Source organism: Ooceraea biroi, chromosome 10, assembly GCF_003672135.1.
Source record: "Ooceraea biroi isolate clonal line C1 chromosome 10, Obir_v5.4, whole genome shotgun sequence".
Classification (NCBI taxonomy): Eukaryota; Metazoa; Arthropoda; class Insecta; order Hymenoptera; family Formicidae; genus Ooceraea; species Ooceraea biroi.
Window position 1 is genome coordinate 587,899 of NC_039515.1, and position 9,300 is coordinate 597,198.

General features: G+C 37.0%; 2 protein-coding genes across 3 annotated transcripts; one reads left to right on the forward strand and one right to left on the reverse strand.

Moving 5' to 3' along the window:
- The first annotated feature begins 169 nt into the window (after positions 1–169).
- On the forward strand, positions 170–3,509 carry LOC105283604 (lysine--tRNA ligase). Of its 2 annotated transcripts, none has more exons than XM_011346512.3 (8): positions 170–268; positions 743–893; positions 1,116–1,565; positions 1,652–1,897; positions 1,997–2,419; positions 2,548–2,741; positions 2,882–3,044; positions 3,276–3,509. In XM_011346512.3, exons 1-8 carry the CDS (start codon positions 234–236, stop codon positions 3,372–3,374), a joined length of 1,761 nt encoding a protein of 586 aa, XP_011344814.1. In that variant the 5' UTR covers positions 170–233; the 3' UTR covers positions 3,375–3,509. The 2 variants fall into 2 exon arrangements, with proteins under 2 accessions (XP_011344814.1, XP_011344805.1); XM_011346503.2 differs by lacking the exon at positions 170–268 and adding an exon at positions 331–662.
- On the reverse strand, positions 3,509–8,395 carry LOC105283618 (deubiquitinase OTUD6B). Its single transcript, XM_011346524.3, has 4 exons — positions 8,259–8,395; positions 7,684–8,098; positions 7,305–7,524; positions 3,509–5,456 (listed from the first exon to the last, which is right to left on the reverse strand). Exons 1-4 carry the CDS (start codon positions 8,326–8,328, stop codon positions 5,271–5,273), a joined length of 891 nt encoding a protein of 296 aa, XP_011344826.1. The 5' UTR covers positions 8,329–8,395; the 3' UTR covers positions 3,509–5,270.
- Positions 8,396–9,300: the final 905 nt, after the last annotated feature.

Sequence of the window (9,300 nt, forward strand, 5' to 3'; positions counted from 1 at the left end):
GCATGTTACGTACGTAATTAATTATGTACATAGATTATACGCAATCAAATCATTATAGTCAATCGATTTCTGACGTCACTTTGTTACTTGAGCAATTATCTATCAAAAGATAACATACAATTCTGTTTCAATCAACCGCGCCGCGTTACGCACCTGGCAATCGAAATTTGCACGTGTCGCGTACTCGTGTGCAGTTTAACCAACCTTCATCCTTTCCGCTGCGGTTTACCAACATGGCGAGCGCGACTGACGAGAAGATCTCAAAAAAGTGAGTACGCCACGTGTTATCAGACAAAATCTCCTCAACATACAACAACCAAAACTACTATTTGCATGACAATTACGGCCGCTTTTAGTCCGCGACTTTTCTCCGTGGGAGACATAACCTAGAAACAGCATGCGGTCTCGGTCACCTCGTGGTGCCCGTCGTTGCTTGCGACGTGCGGTACATATTTTTTCTTAATCGGTAATATTCGATAGAAGAATCTGAGCCGCGATGAATGTGTCACGTGAATAAAATCTGATATATCAGTGCCGATCATGCTCAGAACGTTAACAAAAATTCGCAACGTCGTCCTCGCGCAGCCGACAGCGCGAACGTGGTTGACGAGCTACGATGTGAAGTTGCGTCAGACATCTTTATCTTTACGTCGCTTCTCAAAGTGTGTAATGATTCACTTGACACACAGTATCGAATCCCACAATACCGAGGTGAGATGCTGATGCCCAGTTCTGATTGCAGTGAACTAAAAAGACGCCTGAAGGCAGAGCAGAAGGCCAAGGAGAAGGCTGAGAAGGAAGCGAAGGCAGTCGCAGCAACGGCCGAGAATCCATCAAAATTCTCTCCCGAGAAGAAGAAGAATGAGAAAGAGGAAGAGGAAATTAGTCCAAATGTAAAAGACAGAACTTTGCATAGAATTGCTTTTTATGTAGAAACTGTCAGATGATGATCAGAGATGATGTATGCTTATTTTTCTTTCTTTATGTACACACTTTGCAGAAAGCTTGTAAGGAGAACCGTCAAATGTGTTCATTCAATGGAAAAGCAATTTTTTAGATGTTTTTCAGGTGCTAGGAAGCTTTTTTTAGATGTTAAAATATGATCGTGTTTACAGGAATTCTTCAAGCTGCGGACACAGGCAATTAATTACCTGAAAACAACTCAAGAGCATCCTTATCCGCACAAGTTCCATGTATCACTGTCCCTGACAGATTTCATCGAGAGATTCAGTAGTGTCGTGGAGGATGGCCAGATACTCCAAAATGAGATACACAGTATCACTGGACGTATCCATTCCATTCGGGAGGCTGGTTCCAAACTCATCTTCTACGACCTCCGGGGAGAAGGTGTCAAGGTACAAGTGATGGCTAACGCAAGAATGTACAAAAATGAAGACAAGTTTGATGAGGATACTGCAAAGATCAAGAGAGGCGACATTGTAGGTGTCATCGGCTGTCCTGGCAAGAGCAAGAAAGGCGAATTCTCGATTATACCGCAAAGTGTCAAACTGCTGAGTCCGTGCTTGCACATGTTGCCGCATCTGCACTTTGGCTTGAAGGACAAGGTAAAAAATTAATTTACAGAAAATATATTTCCCTAAGTTATGGAAATACATTATACAAATCATGCTAAACACTATTACGTAAACAGGAGACGAGGTTCCGGCAACGATACCTCGATCTTATACTGAACAACAAAGTCCGGCAGATTTTCTATACGCGCGCCAAGATAATCGCCTACGTGCGTAAATTCCTAGACCAGATGGGCTTCCTGGAGGTCGAGACTCCCATGATGAACATGATCCCCGGCGGTGCCACCGCCAAGCCGTTCGTCACGCATCACAACGAGCTTAACATGGACTTGTACATGAGGATTGCTCCGGAATTGTATCACAAAGTAATAATAAACCGCTTGATAATAATAAATCGCGCGAGCCTTTAGATCTAAAATTAGAAAGAGAAGCAATAGAAAGTGAAACACAGTGCCGTTTGACAGATCCTAGTCATCGGTGGGATCGACAGAGTGTACGAGATCGGCAGGCAGTTCAGGAACGAGGGCATCGACATGACTCACAATCCCGAGTTCACCACCTGCGAGTTCTACATGGCGTACGCGGACTACAACGATCTCATGGAGATTACGGAGCAAATGGTGTCTGGCATGGTGAAGGCTATACATGGCACTTACAAAATAGAGTATCATCCCGATGGACCGGAGGGCGAGGCAGTTGAGATCGACTTTACCCCACCGTTCAAGCGCATCTCGATGATGAAGACGTTAGAGGAGGCTCTCGCGATGAAGCTGCCCAGTGCCAGTGAACTTAACATGCCGGAGGCGACCCAGGTACTTAGCGCTGTCTGCGACAAGTGGGAAATTGACTGTCCGCCTCCCAGGACATCAGCGAGATTGTTAGACAAGGTAAACTCAAAAATAGCAACTGTTTCCAATTAATAAATATTAATATATATAGGCTGCATAATAATATTGGCTAAAAGATCCCTTTATATATTTGCCTTTAATGTGTATCATAAAATGTTTTGAAATAGCTTGTCGGTAAATTCATCGAGGAGACATGCATCAATCCCACGTACATCATTGATCATCCGCAAGTGATGTCTCCACTGGCCAAGTGGCATCGACATGAGAAAGGCCTTACGGAAAGATTCGAGCTGTTTGTTATGAAAAAGGAGATATGCAACGCGTACACCGAATTGAATGACCCAGTCGTTCAGAGAGAAAGGTAGGCTCATTCTAAAAAACTTCTATTCTAAAACTAATTTCTATTAAATTTATAGTAATATGAACAAATCGAGATGCTTGCTTGAATTATTCAATTTTACGATCATTTAATAAGTTTGAACATTTTAAATGCGCATGTAGATTCGAGCAACAGGCAAAAGATAAGGCAGCTGGCGACGACGAGGCGCAATTGGTTGACGAGAATTTCTGCACTGCTTTAGAGTACGGTTTACCGCCTACGGCTGGTTGGGGAATGGGTATCGATCGACTAACAATGTTCCTTACCGACTCGAACAATATTAAAGTGAGTATTGCAAGATAAACATGAACTTTATATCTCGAAAAAGAAAGAATATCTACAATTTTTAATCAATTTATCTCTCCACAATATAAATTATTATTACTGTGAAAACAATCAATTTAGAGATATCAAATTTATCAAACGGCAAAAAAAAGTGATATCAGATTTATTAAACGGTAAAAAATTTGATATCAGGTTTATATAACTAATATATAACTTTATCAATCTTTGCAGGAGGTATTGCTCTTCCCTCAAATGAAGCCGGACGATCCCAATAAAAAGGAAGCCGAAGATGATAAAGCAGCAAATGATGAAAGTGATGAAGAAAAATAAAATAGAAAAATAAAGAAAAACGAAGATAATAATTTAAAAAGGCATTTTCTATTATTGAGCGTAAAAGTTGTCTTGTTTTTAAATTATCTTATGGAAAAATCCATTTTTCACTTTATATTAAATAATAATTATTCTTATATATTCTATTTATTTCACCAGTTACAGCACATACATTACATTCGAATAGTTTACAAAATCGTGAGAACACATGAGAACAACATTACCATGTGTTTCCCCCTTCTAACGTTACAATTATAATGTATTTATTTCTTATTTTTTTCCCTTCACCGCGAAAAATAATTGAATTCAAGATTATCTAGGTTACTATTCAAACTGATGCCTTGAACATACTAGTCTTGATGAATAATTCACAAGATCAAAAATTTACCTTGTAGAACCATTAACTTCAGTCACTAACAAACCTGATATTTTTTAAAAATTTTAAATTTGGAAACATTTTAGGAATATTGTATAAGTCTTTGATACATAATAACATGTTTAATTAAGAATTTCATAAGTACTGAGGAGACAATCATCAGGAAAATGAAAAAATTTGCTGAATAAAGAATAATTCGATACTTATACATAGACGTAGATAATTATCGATATTTTTGGAAGGACGTGATAGTTACCATACGAACACGAATAGTATGCGTAATAATAGAATAACACACATTTCATACCTCGAAACTTGCAGCAAGCCAAAGAACATCGAATCTTAATAAGTACTTGCATATTTACTGGCAGCATTTTTATATTGTCCGATATCGACTTCGAAAATGAATATAATCTTATATCAATTTAATCGCTAATAACACAGCTGCTTTCCCTATAAATCAACTTACGTCTAAATCGTCGAGATATTTTAGTTAATAATAGTCTGTATTCGTAACGTGTATTTATTTAAATATATCTGAATATCGACTCTAAAGTCGATATTCCCATCGCACATTTAATGTTAAATGTAACTATCAAGCCCGCATCTCACACAAAATGAAAATCCATCAAAGCAAAAGAAATATTATTATCTAAAACTCATTTATATAACAGAAAGAATATTATGTAAAATCTATAGAGTCATTAGATCAGTCGAAGATTCCATTATAAAATGGAATACATACAAATCTTACAGTTTACATTCTTGAATTTATTTTTTAAAATAAATCCTGAACTTTAATGTGACAAATAATGCAAAATCTGATCATATTTCGTACTAAATGTGCGATGGAAAACACTCTATGGAATCTACAGAATATCTATGAAAAATCTACTACTTTGACAGAATTTAGAACTTGGGATGTCTAACCATGAGAATCAAAATCTCAACAAAGTGACTAAGTGATGAGGAAATATGTTTTTACTCTGACGTTTCATTGATATGTATCTCGTGTTTAACTAATGACTGTGAAAAGAAGTTTCTAAAACGTGTACGTAACCATTAAGAGATTAAACATGAACAAAAGTACATTTTTAGTATACGTGAATTTAATATGTAATTTTCAGCGTAAAAATGTGGCTTCTCAATACAAATATACAAATCATCAAGACGGAATATGTTTTATATTTAATCCTTTAACGATCACTCACATACACGTTTAAAAAATTCTTCTAAGCTTTAACAGTTAATAATCATCACAATAAGTATAAAGTTTAGAAATATAACTCTCTCGTCGGAAGATCGAGTACTTTGGCAGCTTTTTTGCTATTTCATGTATATCTTGATAAAAATATCTTATAACGCTTATAAATTTATGGTACGTTATCCGTACAGAATAAATTAACTTATTGACTGGTAAAAATATGCAAATCGAAAATGCGGGATTAAATTTATCGTTCAATAGTAAAACTTGAAGACAATTGTAGTAAAACATAAATGATGTCTAAGGGAGACCTTTATCAGCTCTCCTCATCCTGAACGTGCTTCGTAACGGAATTGTAATGAGCGCCTAACTCATACATATGACGATGGTAAGTCAGCGTTACCTTCTTTCCATTGCTGTATTCCTCACCGACGATGTAGGGTGTCCCTGTAGCCTGTATAACTTCGATTGGACATTTCAGGATGCGAGACAGTACCTGCAACTTTAATCAACAACCAAATGTTATAGAAAAAGTTACATAATTTTACATTAATAGATTAATAGTTGATCCATTAAATCATCAAATCAAGTCACTAAGATAATTCGCAAGTCTACAATGTAGGAACGTGAATTCTAGCTGTTAAATTCTATTGGGTTGGCCAAAAAGTAATTGCGTTTTTTTTTATATAAATAAAAGGCGAATTTTTCATGGGAAACAAAAACTTTATTAAACAATATATTGTTCATTTTGTTTGATTATCTTTTGCCATTTTTCAGGCAACTTCATGATTCCGCGCTCAAAAAAGTTCTTATCTTTTTCAGCAAAAAACAATTCCAAGAACGATTTGATATCCTCATCAGCAATAAAGGTTTTACCATTCAAGGCGTTTTGCAAAGAACGAAACAAATGGTAATCTGATGGTGCCAGGTCTGGCGAATATGGTGGATGTGGTAACATCATGGTAACACATCCCATCCAAGCTGTAACAATTTTTGACGAGTGACCAAACTTGTACGTGGTCTAGCGTTATCATGGTGAAACACAACACCTTTGCGATTCACCAATTCTGGACGTTTCTGTTTGATGGCATCATTTAATTTATCCAGTTGACGACAGTATACGTCTGAATTAATGGTTTGATTCCTTGCAAGCAGCTCAAAATACACAGTCCCACCAGACTGACAGCATAATCTTTCTTTGGTGAATATCTGCTTTTCAAGTGCTTTGAGCAGGTTCATCACGCTTGCTCCACGATCTTTTTCGTTTGACGTTGTTGTAGACGATCCATTTTTCGTCGCCTGTTATCATGCGTTTCAAAAATCGATCATTTTCCTCACGTTTCAAAAGAGAATCGCAGATGTCAATACGCTTAGTGAGATGAATTTCTTTGAGCTCATGTGGTACCCAAATATCGAGCTTACTAATGTATCCAAGTCGTTTTAAATGGTTTTCAACACTCGATTTCGATATGTCAAGATTCTCAGCAATCTCTCGTGACGTTAAACGCTGATTGAAATCGATCAGTGCCTTTATTTTGTCATCATCAATTTCGATTGGCCTTCCTGAGCGTGGTGCATCTTTCACATTAAAATCTCCAGATCGAAATTTAGTAAACCAATTTTGACACTGCCGCAGCTTTAAAGCATCTTCGCCATATACATCACATAACTTTTTATGAGCTTGCACAGCGTTTTTCCCTTTTCGGAAGTAATAAAACAAAATATAACGAAAATGTTCTTTTTGATTTTCCATTTTGAAATCGACGGCAAACAAACAATTGTTAACGAAATCGTGTACTTTCTTTTTCTAAAGCAAGCTTGAACTGTGAGTTGTTAACCTACATAATGAATTTGCGGTTTAGAATGAAGTTAGTTACATTTTAAGACATGTATGTCCATCTATTGGAAAAAAACGCAATTACTTTTTGGCTAACCCAATAGAATAAATAAAAATGATTTTTTGCAAATACTAAACTTTCTAATAATAATAATATTAAACCGTCTACAAATAAGGTCATGTTATTATTGTTTGCACCAAGGATGTTTCCTAGCAGCTTGTGTTCTCTTATTTTGTAATACATATATTTTTGATACGCTGTTTGGTTAAATTTAAAATAATTGAAAATCGCAAAGAAATCGGAAGACAAAGACTCCAGAACACAGAGAGAAACACACCGTCGGGTCCGTCGGGTTTAGACGTTCGTTTAGCTAGAGGCTGTGCTCAACTCGCACATATTGCCAATTCATTTGAGTTCTCTGTATTTTTGTATCTTTTATTATATTATTTTAAATAAATCGTCTATTATCCGTTGATATAAAGAAGTTACTGCAATTATTAACATATATTTACCTCGACTGCGCCACCCCATGCACTCGTTTCAGCCACGTCATTGCAGTACCTCTCATACTCTTCAGGAGTCAATAGATCATCAGAGTCGGGGTTAGAGAGGAAGGGTAAGAAGTCATTCATGTTTTCCCTCAGGTATTCGGCAGTTTTCGTTCTAAGATCGTGCAGGCTGAGTAGCGTCTCTCCATTTATCTTGAGCTGATGCGCCACTGCGTTATATAAACTGCAGACACAGATTCATATTATTGAAGCACATTATTGCATTATTATTAATGTAATGAATAAACAAACCACAAATGATAAATTAAAGTCATTGCTGAATGTTTCTTTGTCTCATTAAAAGATACACTACATATCCCATAGACAGACATGAAATCTTTACCAATGACCATCACTAGGAATCTCGTAAACCATCAAGTTGCGCTCTAGAAGGATCTTTTTTATGGCTTCCATCTCAACGTTCCTCTTGCCAAATACATTGAGTGCTTCCTGCTCAATGATCCTCTGATTGCGCTCCTTCTCTGCGATCGCCTTCCTCTCCCTCCTCTTTTGCGCTTTCGAGATCCTATGCGTAGACTGCTCCGCGCAATTGTCGTCCTCATCGTCCTCTTCGTTCGTCTGCGCGGTCTCCGTTTGTTCGTTCTCGTCCAGGGTAACGTGTGCCAGCTTCCATGTATTCAACTCCTCCGCTTGACGTTTCTCCAAGTTCTCCTCTAACCGTCCTATTTCCTCGGCAACCTCTTTTCGCTTCTTTTTGTCACCTTTACAAATTGACTTTTTCAAAGTCTGTATTTGCGCTGTGAAAACAGATAAATGTAACTACATTAATTACAAATTGTTAGTATTACATCATGTAAAGGAATTCTAACCTCAAACGAAGAATGACTAAAATTGAGTGGAAAAAAGATTAAATCAAAATCGATCATAAGTAAGAAATTTAGTTTGCAATTTGTATACCTTGCAACTCCTTTCGTTCCTTTTTGTGCTTCTGCGTCAATTCTTCCTCTGTTAACTCCAAATCGGCCATTTTAATTAAAATGTAAGGTTATCTCAAACTGCACACTGACCTACGATCACTAGGGTGCTTTCCAATTGTTAAAGGCCCAAACAAACAAAATTCCGTAAGACGTAACGTAAGGATTCGACCAATCGCGTTGCTCGATTCGGTTACGGACGGCCGAAGCGAGCAACGCGATTGGTCGAATCCTTACGTTACGTTTTACGGAATTTTGTGTGTTGGGCCTTAACACATCTTAGCACAACATACACAAAAGCATTTTATTGGTTATCTTTTATTATCTAAAAACTCTTACAAGATAATATATAGCCAATAAAATGCTTTTGTGTCAAGATGTGTAAGCAATTAGGAGATGCTGGAGTGACTAATGAAAAGTGTTGCCAATTATACACATACATATACAAAAATTACAGTTGAAATGCTTTTTATAAAAATTTGGCAAGTTGTACGCACAAAATTGCACCAGTCCACCCTCGGGACAAAATAAAGGAATATAATGAAGCTTTTAAAAGTGACTTTAGAAGCGTAACAAAAGAGAAAAGTATGTATGAAAATCTTACATGTATGAATAAGTATGCACAAGATTTTCATAAATTATTTTCTCTTTTATTACGCTTCTAAAGTCATTTCTAAAAGCTTCATTATATTCCTTTATTTTGTTCCGAGGATGGACGAGTGCAATTTTGTGCGTACAACTTGCCAAATTTTTATAAAAAGCAAATATTTGTGCAAATGGCAGCACTATCGCGAAAAAGTTCCCTAATCACTCCAGCTTGCCCTTAATGAATACCGGCCATAGGATCCCTATGCGATCCTAGAGACCCTAGAAGTAAGAGACTGGACACCTCGTCTAGTTGGATACAAAATGGCGGATTTAGTCCGTTCTTGTCAGCTGCACTGGTGACGTGTGGCTGCGTTCCGATATTTGACTGTCAGTACAGAAAGCTATGGTTTATGTCACGTATACTATAGATTTTCAGT

Coding starts and splice junctions, on each gene's coding strand:
- LOC105283604 (XM_011346503.2), top strand. CDS start 541: ATGCTCAGAACGTTAACAAAAATTCGCAACGTCGTCCTCGCGCAGCCG. Junction 894..1,115: donor AAGAGGAAATTAGTCCAAAT/GTAAAAGACAGA, acceptor TCGTGTTTACAG/GAATTCTTCAAGCTGCGGAC. Junction 3,045..3,275: donor CCGACTCGAACAATATTAAA/GTGAGTATTGCA, acceptor CAATCTTTGCAG/GAGGTATTGCTCTTCCCTCA.
- LOC105283618 (XM_011346524.3), bottom strand. CDS start 8,328: ATGGCCGATTTGGAGTTAACAGAGGAAGAATTGACGCAGAAGCACAAA. Junction 8,099..8,258: donor GGAACGAAAGGAGTTGCAAG/GTATACAAATTG, acceptor CTGTTTTCACAG/CGCAAATACAGACTTTGAAA. Junction 7,525..7,683: donor ATTCCTAGTGATGGTCATTG/GTAAAGATTTCA, acceptor CTGTGTCTGCAG/TTTATATAACGCAGTGGCGC.